Below are 19,659 nucleotides of genomic sequence, written 5' to 3' on the forward strand. Positions count from 1 at the left end.
TTAGCAATGATGGCCATAGAGATGGAAGCCCCCCGGGCGGCAGGTGTACCACACGCTTCCACGGTTCCGAAGGAGAGGCTAAGGCCCACAGAGGCGGGAAATAGCCCCAGGCCAAAGCCAGTGAGCAGCTGTCATCAACCCCAGTGCTCAGACCCCCAGGCTAGGGACTGGGACAGGGAGGTTCAGTGGTGTTCCCCAAACCCTGGGGGTAGGGAGAGGACTAGACAAAAGCCCGTAACCCCAAAGTTGCTTCCCTTCACACTGCAGGAGACGTGCAGGGGTGTCTCAGCAAGGGCCTCAGGCCAGAAGTTGTCCCTTTCTCTCTCCTTCCATGGCTCAGACAGCAAATGGAAAGGATCTTTATATTCTTGGCAGTAGTCCCTGGAAAACACAGGAAGTCCTGGGGCCAGGGGGTCTCTGTGGAGATGGCCCCTGTGTATTAGACGTTCAGGCCTTCTGGCCCAAAAACGGAGGACTGACCCAAGAGCTGCTCCTGACTTTGACTAGGTTGCCCCTCGGGCCCATCCAGGCCTCTATCCCTCCCCAGGATGCTCACCTTCGGGGTGGGTTCCCACTAGGGCCCTCTCGGTAGCAGGGCCCCTGGGGAGAGGCACCAACCGGGCTCTGGAGGAGCGCACAGGGCCAAGAAATGGGGAGAGACTGCACAGCCAGAGGCTGACCCCACGATGCTTCAGGCCTCGTGTCCCCAGGGCTCCCCTCCTTCTGGGAGAGCGAGGCTCTGTGGCAGTGGGGAGAGGCCAGGGCTCTGAGCTCCCCTTGACTGCCTTGAGAGCGTGTGTGAGCGCCCTCCTTTTCTTTCAATTTTCTGCCTGGACTAGAAATTTGCCTTTCTATTCGTCGTAAAACAAAATAAGTCTTTCCCCACAATTTGCATAGAAGCTGTCTTGTATTTTGTATTTCTGTATGTTTTACATTTTTGTCATATTTTGTTTGTTTGTTGTTTTTGGTTTTGGTTTTGCTTTGGTATTTTTGCCAATTCTTTCACGGTCCAACAGGTTACGGTTTAGGTGTTTCTGCCCACACACCCCTTCCCTACTGTGGGACATTGGGAAAGGATGGGGGTTCTGGGATGCTGGGCCTTGGATCCTTCCCTCTGCGGTCTCTCCCCCACACCCTTTTCCCCATCACACTTAAGGCCTGGGATACCGGGAAACCTGCTCCCTGGGCTGGGAGTCCCTCCCCAAGCCCCTCAGTTCCCTGCGCATGTGTAACATAGTTCTTGCTCTTCAGGAATTGCTGGGCACTCCTGGGTCCCTCTGTGGCCCATTCTCTCGCGCTGAACCATCAAAGGTTCCCATTGCCGTGGGACAGAGTCCAGATTCCTTCTCAAGACCAGCAACTTCCTCAGCCATCTGGTCTAGGCCTTCCTCTGTGGTCTTTCTCTCTCCACTTACTTGGCTTTCCAAATATACCTGGGCCTTTGCAGGTGCTGGACCTTTGTGTCTTAAGCATCCCTCATGCTATCCCCTGGCTGTGTACTATCGATCCTTTGGATCTTCAGCACCTCCTCCAGGAAGACCTTCCTGATTTCAGACTCTCCAGGACTTTCCCTCCTCTGGCTCCCATAACTTCCCCTCTCCCCCATATTTCTTCCACCAAAGCACAGTCCACCAATTGTCTGGCTCTCTGTTTATTTCCCGCACTAGATTAATAGCAACCAAGGGCACAAACCCACCCCCAGGACATCCCAACAGATTTGTCAGTTTGGGGTTTTCCTATCTTCTTTATGAATTTAAGCATAAAGTTTTATAAAAGGGGCCAGTTATCAGGAAACAGCAGAGACAGGCATGAACTCTGAGGTCCCAGGAAGCCCGCCTCCCCAGTACGCACACACATAGAGTCACTCAACATCTTTCTATCCTAGACTCAGGGAGCCTTTTACTCCCTTCTCATGGGGTCTGCAAAAGGATACTGCCTAGGACCGTGGACAAAGGTGGCCCCATCACCTGTTCTCCCTGGAGCCTGGAAGAAATGTGTCTCCCAGAACTGAAACACCCAGAAAAACAGGATTCCTCACTGCTCTTCCCCAAACAACACCCTCTCTCCACCACCCCCACCATCCCACCCCCCGAGCCTTTTCCCACTCCCTCTGCCCATGCACACATACACCCATACAAACACACCAGGGATCTTAACTGGAAAAGTCAGCAAACCCTTTTCATCTTGAAAAACACAAAGATAAAAGAATGAGGGGGAAAATCAAAACAGGAAGCCGTGGGGTTAGGAGGCTTTCTGAGGTCCTGCCATGAGCTCGGCTCTGTCCGGATGACTAACTTGAGAGCATTCACGGCCCCTTTCCCACACTCTGCCCTTTGACTCTGAATCTACCCCAGAAGCTCTGCCCCAGATGTAGAGTTTCTCAAGGTCACAAGAACAGGATCCAGAATTATCTCCCAGCATAGGGATGGGAGAGAGCATTTGTCTAGTCCTTGGATGGTATTTTCTAGGTCTCAAGAATGGGAAGGGGAGTCCGGGCTGAGGGAACGAAGGCCCAGAGGTGGGAATCTGGGTGGCACCCATTCACCCAGCTTGAGTTCTTGCTATGAGCTGGGCCCTGAACGAGGCCCCAGACATGCCTTTATCAGGGTCACTGACCTGGTGGTGTTCACAGCCCCGTGGCAAGGACGAACCAGGAACAAAAGTCATCTAGGTAGTGGGAGCATTGGAGACAGGGGCACGGAACTGTGTATGGCCTTGGTGGGGTACCAGCAGTGGGTGAGGGACTCTGTCCAAGCAGGACTCAGCTGCGATGACAATGGCTCTGATGTCTGAATAAGGAATTTAGCTTTTCAAATCTAAGCAATAGGGAACCATTGAATCTTATGGAGCGGGGGAGTTACTGCAGCAGAGGTGGTCTCTAAGTGACAGAACGGAAGATGGATTGGCGAGAGAGTTGAAGAGAGTGGACGCTAGAGGAAAGCAGACAAATCGGGGACCTACTTCAAGAATCCCGCAGAACAATCCTGCAAGCTCTGGCGTGAGTAAAGCCTTCCATCCAAATTAGATCTCCTCCCAGACCGCCTGAGAGTCTGAAAACCCAGGAGAGTACCTGGGGCCCAGAAGGCTCTCTCTGAAGGCTCTTTTGGTATCCACATAGAAGACCTGTGTGCGGGAATGGACTGACCCGTTACCCCCCAGTGTCCTCCTTAGAAGGTTTCCGTGTATTGGATTAACTGGCCGTAGAGATCAGGGCCCTGAACTATGGGACATGAGAACAGTGCGTTCTGATTGGGACGGAGGGAGGGAGCAGCGTCAGAGGCCTGGACACAAACGACCGCGTGGGTTGTACGTGCATGTGTGTATAACTGTCTGTGCACGCACATGTGTGTTGGGGATTGTCCCTGGCAAATCGGGTCTACTTTGGGCGGGCACCCACACTTGGGGCGAGGGGCACACCATGTTTAGGAGCATGGGACGCCCCTTTCACTTCTGCTGAGATGGTCATGGGGCTGCCCAGGGCTCCGATCCTGCACAGACTCATCCTGGCCTTCATTTCAGGTGTGGTGATGAGGGACAACTGTCCTCCTGTGTCCAGTCGCACCTTCCCCAGGCAATACTCATTAGGAGCACAGGCTGGAAGTACTTTGTGAAGTGTCAAGGGCTGTGAGCTGGGGGCAAGGTCCTTCTGGCCCAGGGCCAGGACTACGCTTCCCATTTTATGATGACTCTCTCTCTGTTAGTGTCACCTCCCGTCTGGAGGAGAGAGAGCAGGGAAGACCGCAAGCAGCCAAATGGGGTGGTCTGAGAGGCACGGGACAGCGCGGAGCACAAGTGTCATGTCTGGGTGGCCGAAAACAGCTGCCCCACCGAAGCTCAGAATGCCACCCTCAGACCTCCCAAACTCTGTTGCCCATTGGAATACTTGGGAATCCTGAAAAAATACCGATGTCTGGCGCCCCGGTCCCAGTCGTGGCGATGAAATCAACAGGGGTGCAACCTGGGCACTGGGATTTTTTTAAACTTCCCGGGTAATTCTAAATTGTAGCCAAGTGTGAGAATCACCAGGGACAGGGGAGAGACTGCGTGAGGGGAGGGGGTTCTCCAAGAGCAAGTTCAAGGGGCTTCACAACAGACTCACCAGCTGGCCCGTCCTGAGGAGCTCACAAGAACTTCTGACGTCCTACTTTGGGATCGATGGCCACGTTTCTCTCTCCTTAGCAAGTGTCTCACCTCCGATGTGGGACAGGAGGTGGCAGAGTGGAGGAGCCTCTGCCCGGATAGCCCCAAGTGCAAACTTCAGCTCCCTGTCTCGCAACTCCTCCCCTTCAGCACGGGAGCCTGGGAGCTCAGTCTTCCTCTACTTAAAATGGATTGTCCCTGGAGGGTTATAGAAGCATTTCATGAAGCCTTGGAGGGTTATTACAAGAATTAAATAAAACAACGTACATAAATTAATTGCTCAGCGCAAGGCTTCGGGGTTGGTGAGCCCTTGTCCACCGATCTGTTGTTACCATCGCTGCCGCTGTCTTCATGAGTCTGGCCATTGCCCGTCTTTCCAATCACTCACTTAATGTGACTGTCCACAATCTATCCTGGTACCAGAGAGGCAGCAGCCTGGCCTGGCTTCCTACAGTTAAAAGGACAGCCACAAAGAAACAGAAAAGGTGAGAGCCCAGGGTGTGGGAATCTGGGAAGCCCAGAGAGACCAAGGGCCAAGTTCAAGGTCATTCAGCCACTGAGGTGAGTTTCTGGAACGGGGCCTGGCAACTCTACCTCTGGCTCAGGATCTGTCCCTGCCGCCCGGGCTGAGCAGACTCCCCAGGTAAGAAATGCTTCTGTGTACAAAATTCAGCTTTGCAGCGGTGGGAAATTCTAAGAAGCTGAAGCTGCAGTGTAGGTTGTTTTGAAAATACCTGGTCCTCTCTCAGTTCACTGGGTTCAGATAGAGCCTGGACAGAGGCCCAGAGCACTCGTGGCTCCTGGAGGCAGCCTTTCCCGGGGTGGGGGCGGGGGGCGGGTGGGGGCGGCTTTGGCGGCCCGCATGCATGCTGCACTCTCTGAAACCCGCTTGCAGTCCATTATACGAATTTTATGCCATTTCAGGGAGGCTATTTCCCCCCAAACAATTCATGGGGTAACAACGGAGTAGAGAACTTGTGTGAGCAAACGTATTTATGTTGTCCCCTGCCCAAAGCTTCTGAAATATGTAAATCTGGTGGACACCAGCCTGCCCCTCACTTCTTTAGGACCTACTTAACCACAGCCAGAGAGGAACATCTTTCTGTCAGAGCTGTGGAGTGGGTATGTGTGTATTTTTAATAACATCTATCTTTGTGATAGATGTTATTTTAAATGTTCATCGTAGAAGAATTGGAAACCATGAATATATAGCTCGCCCGAGATCGCCGCTCTTAACGTCTGGATGTATTTTCTCACAAACTATGTGTTTTTTTAATAGATAGGGATCATTTAATGTACATAGCTTGCTTCTGACTGTTTCACTAAACATAAGCTCTTGAGCAATTCTCAAGTCTTTAAATATTCTTTGAAAATACAATTTTCAGTGACCTCATAATATTCTTTCTTTTTTTAAGATTTTATTTATTTATTTGACAGAGAGAGATCACAGTAGGAGAGAGGAAGGGAAGAGATCACAGAGAGAGAGGAAGGGAAGCAGGCCCCCTGCTGAGCAGAGAGCCCGATGTGGGACTCGATCCCAGGACCCTGAGATCATGACCTGAACCGAAGGCAGCGACTTAACCCACTGAGCCACCCAGGCGCCCCCATAATATTCTTTAATATCGGTGTACTATAATGCATTTTGGCAGTGCCCCCTTGTTGGACATTTATTATACTATTCTCTATTGTAAATGACACAGCAGTGATGTCTTCCTATGTTTCTCTATTGATTCCCCGGGATAAGTTCCCAAAGTGGAATTATTAGCCAAAGCCTATGAACCTTTCAAAAGTCCTTGAGACACTAGGATAAAATGCACCTGCGAGAAGGTGGAGAAGCTGTGTCCCGGCTTCTACAAACTCTGCCTTCTGGGAGATGAGGTGTACTTGAAATATGACTGGACCCCCCCCCCCACCCCAAGCCCCTGGCTCCTCCTTGAGAAGGCTCGAGGTATGTAACAGCTGCAGACCAGCATTTGAAGTTGAAGACCTGTCTCACTGAAGGGGGGGCCGGATTTGTCCTTTGAGGCCTCCAGGATAAGGCCCACAGCAAGAGCACAAAGATTTCCGTCGGGATTCTAGGATTCTAGACACCAAGGAACGGGCTTCCCCACCCCACCCCAGGAAGCAGGGTCTCTGCCTCAGCTCTGCTGAGGTTGAAGCTGTCTTTGAGGTTCAAGGACCAGTTGGTAGGTTAGACCCCAGGACCCCTGACACCCTACCACTGGGACACTGGGAATGACCATCTCCACAGTGATCCTAACAATTATGAAACACTGAAAAACCCTGACTCTTCTCCTTGGACACCTGCTGCCAAGGGACAACTCGGCAGTTGTCCTGCTCCCTCGGCTGTGAGATGAAGCTCTTATGAGAGTTAAATCAGATTACATTAATGATCGCTGTTAGTGTTGGTGTGTGTATCAGGAGGAGAGTGAGTGAGAGAAGGTGGTGTTGGGTAGCAGTTATGAACCAGATCTGGATTTGGACTCAAGTCACAGCCCCACAGACTACTTAGAACAGAAAACAGAGACATTTGCAGGTCTGGGGGGAAGATTGTTCACATTAAAAATATATATATATACAGAACAAGCTTCCTTTAGAACATCTGGTACCTGCATTTTATTTCTTTGTTCTTTCATTTTTATGCCTCTCAAAGCAGTAATGGTCTAGAGTTCATAACAGTCTAGTGCCGCTAATGGCCTGTAGTTCAAGTGAGGAGCTGTAGTCCACTCACTGCATTTTTAGGAGCTCTGCAAGCTGATTGGTACACGTGGCCATTATTAAAAATTCAGTTATGCAAACTTGTGGTTAAATAAATGACATCAAAAACAAAGGTACTGAGTGTTAACAATTCGTTACTCCCTAGCTATTTAATTACTCTCTGTGCTCTCCAGGTGACTGCTGTCTGTAATATCCGTGGTAGAAACTTCATATAACCGTGTACTGTTGTGAGTCTCTTCTGACTCTTCTGTCGCTGACATCACCTTGGTATATCGAAGTTAGCCTGGTGGGAATATTTACACCACGGAAATTGGCAAATGCTCCAAATAGGGCCTTTAATTTTTTTTCCTGGAAAAGCAGGTAAACAGTTACCAGCACACCACTGCCTGTAACTTCAGTACCCGCCCCCCCAACTTCGCTACATTCCCCCAAATGGAGCTCTGCTCCTGGCTTTTAGCTGTTTCCTTTTGCACTTATCCCCATATTTCTTAATTACATGCTTTCACCACCATGTCTAGATTTTTAAATTTTAGACATTGTATGTTGACTTCCTATTATAGAAAATGAGCATCTGGCTCTCTTCCAGCTCAGTCTCCCTTCTTACTACACACACACACACACACACACACACACTTTCCCTACCTCTGTGCTCCCAGTATGCTATAGTATAACTTTTTTTTAAAAAAATATTTTATTTATTAATGTGACAGAGATCACAAGTAGGCAGAGAGGCAGGCAGAGAAAGAGGAGGAAGCAGGCTCCCCGCAGAGAAGACAGCCCAATGCGGGGCTCGATCCCAGGACCCTGGGATCATGACCTAAGCCGAAGGCAGAGACTTTAACCCACTGAGCCACCCAGGCACCCCTACAGTATAACTCTTATTTCAATTAATATTCAAGATTTACATTATTACAGCTATGTAAATATTGTACATAAATCATTATCACTGTGATTTACATTTGCTTTCTTATAGAACCTTTTTCCTGGGGTTAATAATTGTGTTTTTTTTATTTACTTGATTTCTCCATAGAACAGTGGTTTTCAGACATTTTTTCTTAGTAGTAGAACTTGTCTTTCAAACAAAATGTTATGTAGAACCTTACAGTATAAAACAGGAAAAGCAGAGCTGCCACATCGAAAGGGGGTTCTTCCCCTGAGGGCTGCCATGTACAGCTGAGTAGGTTGTGCACTGTACAATGGTAGGGGTTACCATTCACATAAGCAACAATGTGATTCAGTCACGACAATCATAACTCCCCACCCTATTGGGGAATGCTTCCATTGTGTAAGGCAAGGTCCGCGGGGGAGTATACATTACATCAGGATCATTCTCGTCTTTAAAAAGACTTATTCCCTCCCCAGTGCAGGGCTCTGACCTCACTCCGTTCTGAATAGGTTCCAGGGATGTTGCTTAACCTGTCCTTCCAGTGCATAACCCACACAGGCTGTGGGCCAGAAGCTGTTGTTAGCTGATGGCCACCTATTGGCTGATTCAGTGCCCCTCAGATATGCCTGGGCTGGGCTGGGAGCCAAAAGTATCATGCACACAGCTTTGCTCAGAGATCACACAGTTCAGCCTTTGGGATTAAATGGAAAGGATGGTGCCATCAGAGAGTGTGTGAGCTGTGGGAGCAGACAAGGCAGGGCCTATCTACCCTTGGGAACAGGGCTGGAGGAGAGGAGTTGGCCCAAAGGACCAGTGGGATTCAAAGAGCTCAGCTTTGAGGGTCACACCTAGGCAGGAACCCCTGATTTGCTTTCAGCTGGGTAACTTTGGGCAAGTGGCTGAAGCTTCCTGGGCCTTAAGTTCTTCAGACCTAAGTCTGAGATGTGCGAGAGTCGAAGAAGTTCATGTGTAACCCTGACAAATGCCATGGGCACATGTGGCTCAGTCTCTGCTCAGAGTCTCATTTAAAGAAAGAGTCCAACAGCCCAAAGGTAACTGTAAAGGTATCATTCTAACTGCTTCCCCCATAGAATGGCAAAGGGGACCCCATTCCTAACTGCTGGTGGTACTCCCCAGCTGTCCTTTGCCTCCATTCTGTAATTTTCCCACAATGCATGGCATCCACGAAACTCCCCTTTGTACACCTCCGATCGATGCTCCCTCCCCCGTTTCTCTGCTTCATCTCTCACGCTCTGTGCTGTTGTCATTTGCTCTTGGGTCTGTTTCTTCTCCACCCATCTCGCCATTGCTTTGTCACAAAAAGTCAGAGGATCTGGAAATGAGTGGCTAGAGACACGGGCAGGACTTGGGTGGGGAGAGGTTACAGCAGGACACACTCTGAAATCACTCTTGCCACATCGTGCTGGTGAAGCGTAAGGCACATGAAGCAAAGAGGCTTTGCAAAAATTGATTCTCTTCTTCATTAGTCTGTTGAGGGGCCAAAAAGGGGGGTGAGGTATGGCCTGCCTGAGGGACCTCCAATGACCTAACCACCATCGCCGATGGGCTGTGACTGGGAAAATCCTCCCTCTTTCCTCAGATGCTCCCCAAACCTAGCATTAAAAAAGTCCTGGGGATGGAAACACAGCTTCTGCCTATAATTCTCCTTCCCTTTGTTAAACATGGACCTCCCTTCCTTTCCCCCTCCCCCACATTCTTTGTTTCATCTTTTGTGGAGTCCATCCCTTTGAAGATCACCTTTCAGGTCCTGCACCTAGCACATAGCATATGCCAGGCTTGTGAGGAGCTGGATAGTCAGACAAGAGACAGATTCTGTCCTCAGTTCCTCGCAGACAAATGGAAACAGGCTGCCATTGCACCTGATGGTGTCTGTAATAGAAGGAGGCCTAGAATTCTCTGAGCACACAGAGCAGGAGCTCTTCCCCCTTGAGGAATCAGGGAAGACTTCCTGGAGGAGGTGTTATTATCTAATCTGTATGATAATACTACTACTAACACATACTAAGCATTTACGGTAATGATAATCTCTGCACAAAGCATTTTGCTAAGCGTTAGCTCATTCAGTCTTCACCAAAGACAGAGGCTGGTGTTACTCTCCTCATTTCAAAAAATGAGGAAACTGAGGCTCACAGAACTTCACTGACTTTCTCATGGCCACGCAGCTAAAAGGCAGCCGAACTGTAACTCAAACACAGGCCTGTGTGCCTCCATAGACCATGCTTTGAAACACGCGGCACTGTGTACAGCTATTTAAGATGCACACTGAACAAGGCTCCATATCTAGCAGCGGCATTGTTCACATCGTAGGCAGAGTGACTTATGTGATGGCGTTCAGGTGGACCCAGAGACTCAGGCCTCTTTGCTGACTCCTGGAGCAGCAGGAAGGACATCCTCCTCTGGAGGGCAGGGGGGGGGACTATGGACACTGGGGAGAGTACATATGCCCCCATGTCTGGAGATGTAGGCTGCCAGGACTGCTGCCCACTAGGCTTTGGTTGTCCAGGCGAATAAGAGCATCTTTAAACTTTTTTACTTGAGGAAGGGGTACCTTTTCCTGATTTGCACAAAGAACTCATGTGGACTAACAGCAGACCTGCCTTATCGCTCTGCTGTGTGTCCCCTTCCCCATTACCATTTGGTGTTGGGGAGAACACAGCCACGGAACAATTTGGACCAGCCTGAGGCAAGGATGCAAAGGTGAATAGGACAATGGGAGGTCCTGGGGACCTTCCAGTCCAGTTTAGAAGCCCACAATAAAGGCTCTCCTTTCAGGGTCACCCTAGGACAATCCAACTAATCCTCTTCTCTCTCCCTCTCTTTCTCCTTGGCAGACGGGCAGGATTGAACCCAACTACCCCAAGGTCTGTGGTCACCAAGGCAACGTGCTGGACATCAAGTGGAACCCATTCATTGACAACATCATTGCCTCGTGCTCAGAGGACACATCGGTGAGCAGGAGGGGTGATCCCCAACGAGAGTGGACCCCCAGGGGGCTCCTCCCTGCTTTCTCCTGGAGGCCTCCCTTCCTAAACTCCTCTCTTTCTCCTACCTTTGCCCTTCTTCTGTCTTCTTTTCATCTTTCCAGCCAGGCCCAGGATGGGGAGGGAGTTAGGAAAAGGACCGAGAGAATGAATCCATGAATATTTGACAGATCTTGTGCCTTTAGTGTGATACAGTTTGGAGGTGTTGATTTTGTAGGTGAGAATTAAAACACGAAGTTTAGGGATGTGATTCAGCGCTCATCTCAAGAGAAGACCTTCCTCCCTGTCCGTGTTTTCCCTCCTGCCCTTCCTGGGCTGGGCAGGATGCCACTGGAGCTTGGGGTTTGGAGGGTGCAGCGGTCGGGGCCGAGAGCAGAGGGGCCCAGCGGGAGAGATGGCAGGTGGGGGAGCGGCCAGTCCTATCTTTGGGGCGCCGGGAGCTCAAGGAGGTGTGTGGTGACCACAGCCGGCTCCGTCTCTGCCTGCCGAGGTGCTGGGCCCCTGTCCCCAGCCATGAGGAAGCAGACACGCTCTCCCTCATACCAAGCTCCTCCACTCTGAGCTGGAGTGTCGTTGGTCCTCACGGCCACTGCCACCCACACGCTGAGGGTCAGGCAAGGCCAGGCTAGGAAGTACAGGAGGGCTGCTGGCCGCCCAGCCCCGCTCTCCCCTGCTCCACCAAGCCTCGTCAGGACACCAGACCCCACGGTCCAGGCTAGAAGCCCCTGGCTCTCTCACCAGGGCAGCCAGCGGGGAAGGAGACGAGCAGCGGGCAGCTCGATGAAGGGAGGGACAGATAAGCCAGGCCTCTGGGAGTCGCTGGCCGCCCAGGCTCCAGGTCGGATCCAGATCTCTGCCCGACTGAGGGCAAGGCTGCGAGGGTCACTCACCAAGATGGCCCTGCCCGGTTCTCACTCAGCACCTTATTTCACCCGGGAGTGAGTCAGGTGCCTGTTTCTCCAGGGACCCGGCTGATAAACCAGGTGTCCACGCTGTGGGTTCTGGAAAAGTGCTAGGCCCCGGCGCCCACCATGCTAGCCGAGCAGCTGTCTTCAGGTCCGCACCCACTGACGGGAGGACGGCAGTGTGCCCTCCGCGCTCCTGGGGGGTGGCCTTCTTCAAACGGATCTCGGCTGTGGGATCTCACGGATCAGGATGAAATCTCAGCTTACCCACTTGCCAGCTGGGTGACCAAGGTGACTCCTCTCTGGGCCTCAGTTTTGCACCTCCGTGTCACAGCAGTGGTGAGATGTGCCAGTGGCAGTGAGGAGGAAAAGGGGTCTATGCCTGTCTTTCTCCAGAAACACTACTGGTAGAAGGGTAGGATCACACGCCACGGGCTGAAGGTCCGCACAGACTGAAGTCACTGTGGCCGTGGAGGTCAGATGAGGGCTCGCGCTCGGGGAAGTGGGATTCGTGTTGTGGGGAGGGAATTCGAGAAAGCTGGGCCCTGGGGAAGCAAGGCTGCTGGCAGAGAATGGGTGGAGGGAAGCCAGGGGAGAGGGCACAGGCCTTGGGGGAGGGTCTCAGCCCCCAAGCCTCTGTAACAAAACACCAGGCTGGGGGGGCTTGTAAACAGCAGGTGTTCACTGTTTCCAGTTCTGGAGGCAGAAGTCTGAGATCAGGGGCCAGCATGGTCAGGGAGGGCCTTGTTTTTGTCTTATGTTCACGTGGCAGCAGGAGGGTGTGGGGTCTCTCTGGAGACTCTCTGGTAAGGGCACTAATCCCGTTCCTGAGGGTTCCACCTCATGACCTTGTCACCTCCCAGACACCCCACCTCCCAATACTCTCACTCCTGCTTAGGGGGCAGGATCTCGACATATGTAGGGGATCAGGGAAGGGGAGCTAATGGGCCAGGGTGGGGGTCACGGCTGCCTTTGTGGAGGAGGGCCCCACCACCCCGTGCCCTGAGCCAAACCAGCTCTGGGATGTGGCTCCGCCAAGAGGAGGGCGTTACCTGGGGAGGAGCATGGCTGGCAGGGGTAGGAGATGAAGGGAAAGGACCCCAGGCCTGGGGGCACAGCAGGGAGGGCTGGCCGGGGGCCACAGAGCCAGAGAGAAGGGGATTAAGTCTTTGGTCCAGAAAGGAACCAAGCTGTGGCTCTGGCCGCCAGTCCAGCTGGTCCTTAAGCAGCAGCTCGGAGCCCTGCTTAGCCCTATTAGATCTCATCCGGCCTAGGGGCCAGTGGAGCTAACAGGCCCCCAGGAGTAGCCCCTCCTGGAGAAGGTCCTTGAGGCCTGCTGTCCCACGGGAAGGTGGGGCACAGGCAGGGCCGGGACCCCTCAGCTCCTCGCCAACGGTCCTGGGTTTCCAGGTAAGGGAACTGAGGCGCAGTTGCACAGGGCCGGCAGCTCGGGTCCATCCACCACCCAGTATCGACATCTCTGAGGCTTCTCTGAGTACGGCCCAGCCCGCACACCCACCAAGGGCACACGGCGGGGGCAGGCATCCTCCGCAGGGCCTGGGAGGGGTGGCACAGAAGGGGAAGGAGCCTGCAGCTCCCCAGCTCAGGTGAGGAGGCCTGTCCACACCACCAGCGCTGTTGGGACTGACATCCCTGCTGCCCTCAGAGCACCTCAAGGGGCAAGCCCCGAGACGGCCTCCCTCAACCCATGCTGGCCCAAATGGTCACTTACTGCCCAGCAGACATGATATCCAGAACCAGGCTGAGGTCAGTCAGCAGAACAAAGTGACAGGCACCGTGCTCCTCATGGGGGTTGGGGAGTCGCTGTTGAAGTGGGCGTGGCCCAGGTCTCCATGTCTCTGCCCATCCCCCACCCCTCCACTGCCCTCTGCCTGGACGTTGAATGGAGCCAGCAAGCCCTCCCTGCTCCCCAGCTCCTTTCCCATACCCCCCACCCCTGGAAAACCTCCAGGGAGATCCATGCCCCATGCCCTCTCCTCCTCAGAGCATGAGGAGGGCCTCAGGAGTCTGACCCCATCCCCCCAGGGCTCCAGGGGCACATACCCGGGCCCTTTCCCAGTGGGTTCCTGTCCTGTGGGAAAGGTAGGGGCCATAACTCTCCCTGGCATCTGGCAGAATCCAGTTCTTTCCGCCACTGGGTGATGTCACCTATTGTTGAACGGCTGTGCTTTTTATAGCTTCTGCGGCAGCTAGGGAGGGTGGATGGCAGGCGGCAGGGAAGGCTCTACGGGCTTCCAGCCGCGTGTTCCTAGCCTTCCCAGAGGGCCAGCAGCTGCAGAGAAAGGGAGAAGTTTCTGACATCTAAGGAGAGGGAATGAGTGGTCCCAGAGGGGAGAGGGAGGCAGGCCCCTCTCCCTGGTGGACTGAGCTCAGCAGCTTTTCTTCCACTCTTTATCCAAGGCTGCCCTCCCAGCCCACCCCCACCTCCCAGAGAGCATGCCCCTCCCCAGCGAGCTGGGAGTGGGATGGGGCAGGATGTCAGCCCTGCAGGAAGCAGCCAGAAACCACCCACCACCCTGCCCTTCTCTTCTAGACACACACACACACACACACACACACGCATATGCACACTAGAGAACCGATACTGCTTGGAACTGGAACCATGCCCCTTTCAAAGACGGAAGGACAGTGGCCCGAGAGAGGTCGACAGGCTGACAAGGCCTCACCCACAGACCTGGGACTGCGGAGCAAGTGGCAGTGTGCCTCTGTCCTTAAGCAGCTGCTGGGCTCAGGAGTCCATGAGTCTATAGGTTCTGCCACTTTCCAGGCCTGTGACCTTGAACCGGTTTCTCTACCTCTCTGGGCACAGGTTGCCCTCCCGTCAAATGGAGCTCGTACTGGACTTAGCATCAGAGCCGAATAAATACACAATCGTTTGTGTTTCTTGTCTACTGAGAACTCTAGGGCCCCTGGGGAGTCAGCGAGCTGGAGTCAGACACCGGGGCTCCTTCCACTGCTTTTCAGTCTTTGCTCTTTGAGCCCTGCATAGGTCTTCTGTTACTGGTTTCCAAAAGAAGGACTAAGCTGAATGGTGAACCTCAAAATCCAAGAGAAAAATCCCCCACCCCTTCTAAACCAGGAGTACAGGGGTGAATCCCCGTCTACCCAGCTCACCACCGGCCAGAGTCAGGACTGGCGGGCTCCCTCCAAGTCGGGGGGCTGACTCACTGCCGAGCCGGCTGCTGAGGTGATGGCAAGGTTTCTGGGCTTCTAGGATTCTTCCATTGGCTCCAGTTCCAAAGGGATTTGTCAGGCCCTGTTCCTTGCACGGAAGGCCAAGGTGGGGCTTAGAAGATCCTACCCCTGTATGGAAGAGTCAGCTGTCCAGTGTGATGGCTTGGCAGGTTGTCGGTGCCCCTAGAAGGGTGATGTCTAGACACCCTGCGCTGGGGAGATGCTCTCTTTGGGGGGATAGATAAGCAGGAATAACAGGGCCAAGGTGTCAGGTTCAATCCAGGGGAGAAGGGAGGCCTTGGCTGCCTGTCAGGGCCTGGATTTGAACAGAGTTTGTCAGCCTGCAAAGCTCTCACATTGTTGACCCCTCCCCAAGGGCAGAGACACTTGGTTTTTTAGTTTGGGGGGGGGGTTGGTTTGTTTGTTTTTTAAGATTATTTATTTATTTATTTGTCAGAGAGAGAGAGAGAGAGCGCGAGCGAGGAGCAAGCGCGCACAGGCAGGCAGAGTGGCAGCAGAGGCTGGGGGAAAAGCAGGCTCCCCGCCAAGCAAGGAGCCCGATGCGGGACTCGATCCCAGGACGCTGGGATCATGACCTGAGCCAAAAGCAGCCGCCCAGCCGACTGAGCCACCCAGGAGTCCCTGGTTTTGTAGTTTTATTAACCGTTCTTATCGGCCATCTTGCCTTAGTCTTGTCTACGCAGTCTGCTGTCTCCCCCCACGAAACTGTGAGCTGCTTTGCATCTAGTATGTGGGACCCCGGCAGACACGGAGCATATTTTGTTGGATTGACTTTGACCCAGGGACCTGAGAAGGGGCCCTGCTGGTTTGCTAGAGGGAGCGTTTTGCCACAGTTCTCCACCCCTTCCTTCCAGAAATCCGGTTTGTCTGGCCCTATCAAGTTTCCTGTTGAAGCAGCCTCTGAGCAGATCCACAGGGCTCCTCCCACACCCATCCTCTCTTTGCTTCAAACAAATCCCTTGAATACGGAGGGACTGGAATTCCTTTTCCAGCTACTTAGGCCCACTGGGAACTCCAGCTCCTCCTCAGAGTGCCTATGGCCGACTATTTGCTGTAGCAGTAGATCATACATCTAACAGTTCTTGGTGAAAATGGCTCTTTGGGCTTCCCGATGTGGGCCTCTGCTCCCTGAGACTTGGATTCAGTTCAGAGCCTGAACCAGGGCACAGATGCAGCCCGCCCTCCCCAGCCCCTTGGCTTAGCCCTTGGGTTCCTGGGCAGAGCTGTCTTCCTAACGAGTCAGCTTATCTGGCTAGAAAGCCTCCAACTCACAAGGACACAAAGCCCAGTTTAGTTTAACCTACACGCCTCTAAATGGTGGGCATATCTCTGTTGGTTATCTGGACAAGGAACCTGAGCCTCAGAGAGGTCACCTGGTGTTCCCAGGTCATCCAGCCAGTGAGGGGGCTTAGAGCCTGAGTGGACCCTCACTTCAGTTTCCTTTGTGCCTCTGCCTTCTCCTGGCATGGGGACATTACCCAGGGATGATGTGCCTCAGTTAGCTGGACACTCAGGAATTAGGCTGTTGGGAGGGGAAGGGTTTTTCCTGAGACTTGCTCAAGGCCTCAGTGACCCAGTGGGACACACAATGGCTTCCGGCCTCCTCTGCTACCTGCCAGCCTGCTCCACACCCCTCAGGCTGACCCACCTGCACTTTCCCCACCCACCGTGCCCAAACCCATGCGCGCTGCTCCTTTCTCCATCTCTTTCCCCCTCCCCAGCGCTCCTCCCCCATCCCCCCCCCCCCAGCTCTCTTTTCAAGCTTAAGCCAACATGCTATCTTCCAGCCTTGCTTTTCCCGGACCCTCCCACCCTTGACCTGCCCCCACCCCCGGAAGACTGGATTCAAAGCCCCTCCAGCTCTGTGTCCATGGGTTCCCTGCTCAAGAGCGGGCACGGGGCCGGCTCAGCGAGACCCCTGTGGCTAGCAGGAGTCTGGCTCACAGAAAGGAGTGTGGAACGAATCAGGCTCTCCTCTCTGTTTCGGAGATCTTTCTCCAAGTCCAGAGGCCGCTCTCCTGCCTCAGTCAACATTTCGGCACCAACTGCCTCGGTGTTCATGGGTACACACTTGTCAGCTGTCCTCAAGCTACAGTAGAAGGTGTTCTCAACCCCAAACGCTTCCACACAGGCCTGTCACTCTGACCCGCAAAGTATCATCCTCTAGAGTCCAAAGACTTCTAGAGCTCCCTCCTCAAGTGCCAACAAGGAACACAGAAAATGATGCCGAGTAGTTCTGGGAAGCAAAGAAATGCAAACCCGGGTAGTGAGATGGCACTCTCAACCTGTTGGGTGGGCAGAAGTCTATTTCTGAAGGCATAGTTGGAGCCGTGGGTAAAGAGGCACTCTCAGACTCTGTTGGCGAAAACTGGGACAGCTTTGGGGACAGTCTCACAGTAACTAGTAAAAAATGAAGCCACTTGGAGGCACACGCCCTACAGGAGTATTGGCACCCAAATTCGTATTACAGGGCTGTTCTGCATAGAGTGACTTGTAAGAGGGACAAAGGACAAAGGCAGATCCTGGGTGTCTGTAAATGGAGAGTGGTTAAGTCATCATGGCAGAGTGAGGCAACAGATGTCCCTCTGGCTTCTCACTAAGAGAAGGTCAATCCAGGGATACCAGGGTGGAAAGATGCTTACTATCTATTACAGGAGAAAAGCAAATTCCAGAAGAATACATGTAAACTAACAACTTTCTTTTGGGTAGAAGAGAAAGAAGTGGGGGCAGGGGAGGGTGTGTGCAATGCGGGCGTGTGTCCCTGTGTGCATGTCCCACCAGACCATTGGTCTCCTCTCTTCAGGGGTTATTTTCCTCTAGTGCATGGGGAGCAAGAGGACTGTTGGTGACTACACAGTCATCTACACGGGTCCCTGTCCCAGCCTCTCCTCCACTTCCAGATCAGACCTCATCTCGGAATGCCATTGTACAGGGCCTGCTGAGGGAAAACCATGGGTCCTGCTGGGTCCCCTCTGTGTCACCTTGCTCCCCCAACCCTCCCCCAGCCACCAGCTCTCTGTGGAGAACTGCAGCAACCACAGGGGACTGCACTGTCAGAAACATGTTTTAAACTGCCCCCTAATTATAAACTTTTTTCTTGACCATGTTTGGTTTTTGGTTGTTTTTTTTTTTTAAGATTTTATTTATTTGACAGACAGAGATCACAAGTAGGCAGAGAGGCAGGCAGAGAGAGAGAGAGAAGCAGGCTCCCTGCTGAGCAGAAAGCCCAATGCGATGCGGGGCTCGATCCCAGGACCCTGAGATCATGACCTGAACCGAAGGCAGAGGTTTAATCCACTGAGCCATCCAGATGCCCCATGGCTATGTTTTTTAAATCGAGAAGGGTTCACTGAAGGGTGACCCGAAACTTTGATTGAACTTGCCTTTCTCACCCTGATGCCTCCCGTGTCTCGATGAGCAGAGCTGGGTCTTCGGAGAACATAACAAGAAGGGAAACCACCACAGGAATCGCCTCAGGGGCACCCCCAGTTTCCAGCCATCCCCCCTGTTCCGAGGACTGCTCTTAGAGTTCCACGTTTATTCATAGACTTCAGAACTATCACTGAACAGCCAATATTGCACAATAACATCACGTATTAAATTGTTCCCTTAATGTTGGTCACTTTAATATTTCTAAATTTTCCACGTGGTGGTGAACACCTTCATGCACGGAGATTTTTGCTTCTATCGGATTTTCAGAGTGAAATTACCACATCAAGGAATACGACATAAATGTCTTCATGGTTCCTGCTAAAGATTGCCAGATTGCTTCCAAAAGAGTGACTCTGATTTATAATGCTACCAACGCCCATTTCATCCACCAGTTCCAGTACAATCTTGCCAGCACGGGCTCTCCCCCACCCCACCTCCCAGTTGGCTACTTTAGAAAATTATAAATGGTATCTCAAAGCTGTTTTTCCAGTTTTTCTCCTTACTGGCAAGGATGGAGTTCAGATTTTCAAACGATTTGCTTCAAGGATGCCCTGTGCTGTAGAGACGCACGCTCTTTCCTTTCTGGTCAGGGCATAATCAATAGCATTCGTGATGACAATGATTATAGAAAGGATTAGAATTCCTTAGGTCTCACGAGCACTTCACAGCTGACAAGTTTAGGCACCCAGCATCTCATTTTATTCCACCAGGAGGCAAGGCTAGGCAAAGAGGTTTCTTCTCCCATCGGTGGATGAAACAGTTGCAACTAGGCAGAGTACGTTTGGCCCCGGGGAGGTGGAAACCCATGGGGCTGATGTCAGTGATCCAGGAGGTGCTCAAGGATGGCAGAGAGGCTGCGCACTCTCTCTCTGGGGCCGCATGGTCTCTGCTCTCTGCTTCTCCCTGTGTCCCATCTTCCTCTCAACTCATCATCTCTTTCTGCTGCCCCCCCCCCTTTTTAAGATTTTATTTATTCATTTGGGAGAGCATGAGCAAAGGGGAGAGGCAGAGGGAGGGGCTGTGGGAGAAGCAGACTCCCCACTGAGCATGGAACCCAACTTGGGGCTCCATCCCAGGACCCAGAGATCAGGCCCTGGGCTGGAAGGCAGATGCTTAACTGATTGAGCCCCCAGGTGCCCCTCTCTCTGCTTCTTTTTGAGCTTCCACAAGACTGCCGATCACGGCTGTGTCCAGGCTCTGCCCATCCTCCTATTACAGGCTCCAAACATCAGATGGTCTCCAGCCCTTGGAGCCTCACCTCTCGGGAGAGACTCTGGGCCTCCCAGCCTCCCAGATGGGTTTTCCTGGGCTCTTGAGTCCTCCTTGGTGAGGAGCAGAGTGAGCGACAGGGCCGTGTGAA

General features: G+C 52.7%; 1 protein-coding gene across 2 annotated transcripts in view; it reads left to right on the forward strand.

The window, feature by feature from the left end:
• Positions 1-19,659, forward strand: part of CORO2B (coronin 2B) — a 128,047-nt gene that overhangs the window by 95,139 nt on the left and 13,249 nt on the right. For both annotated transcript variants that reach the window (XM_032343011.1, XM_032343010.1), the window contains exon 3: positions 10,597-10,713. In XM_032343011.1, coding sequence (XP_032198902.1) covers positions 10,597-10,713 — 117 coding nt within the window. The remainder of the gene's footprint in view (positions 1-10,596; positions 10,714-19,659) is intronic.

The sequence above is a fragment of the Mustela erminea genome, chromosome 5 (genome assembly GCF_009829155.1).
Source record: "Mustela erminea isolate mMusErm1 chromosome 5, mMusErm1.Pri, whole genome shotgun sequence".
NCBI classification, from domain to species: Eukaryota; Metazoa; Chordata; class Mammalia; order Carnivora; family Mustelidae; genus Mustela; species Mustela erminea.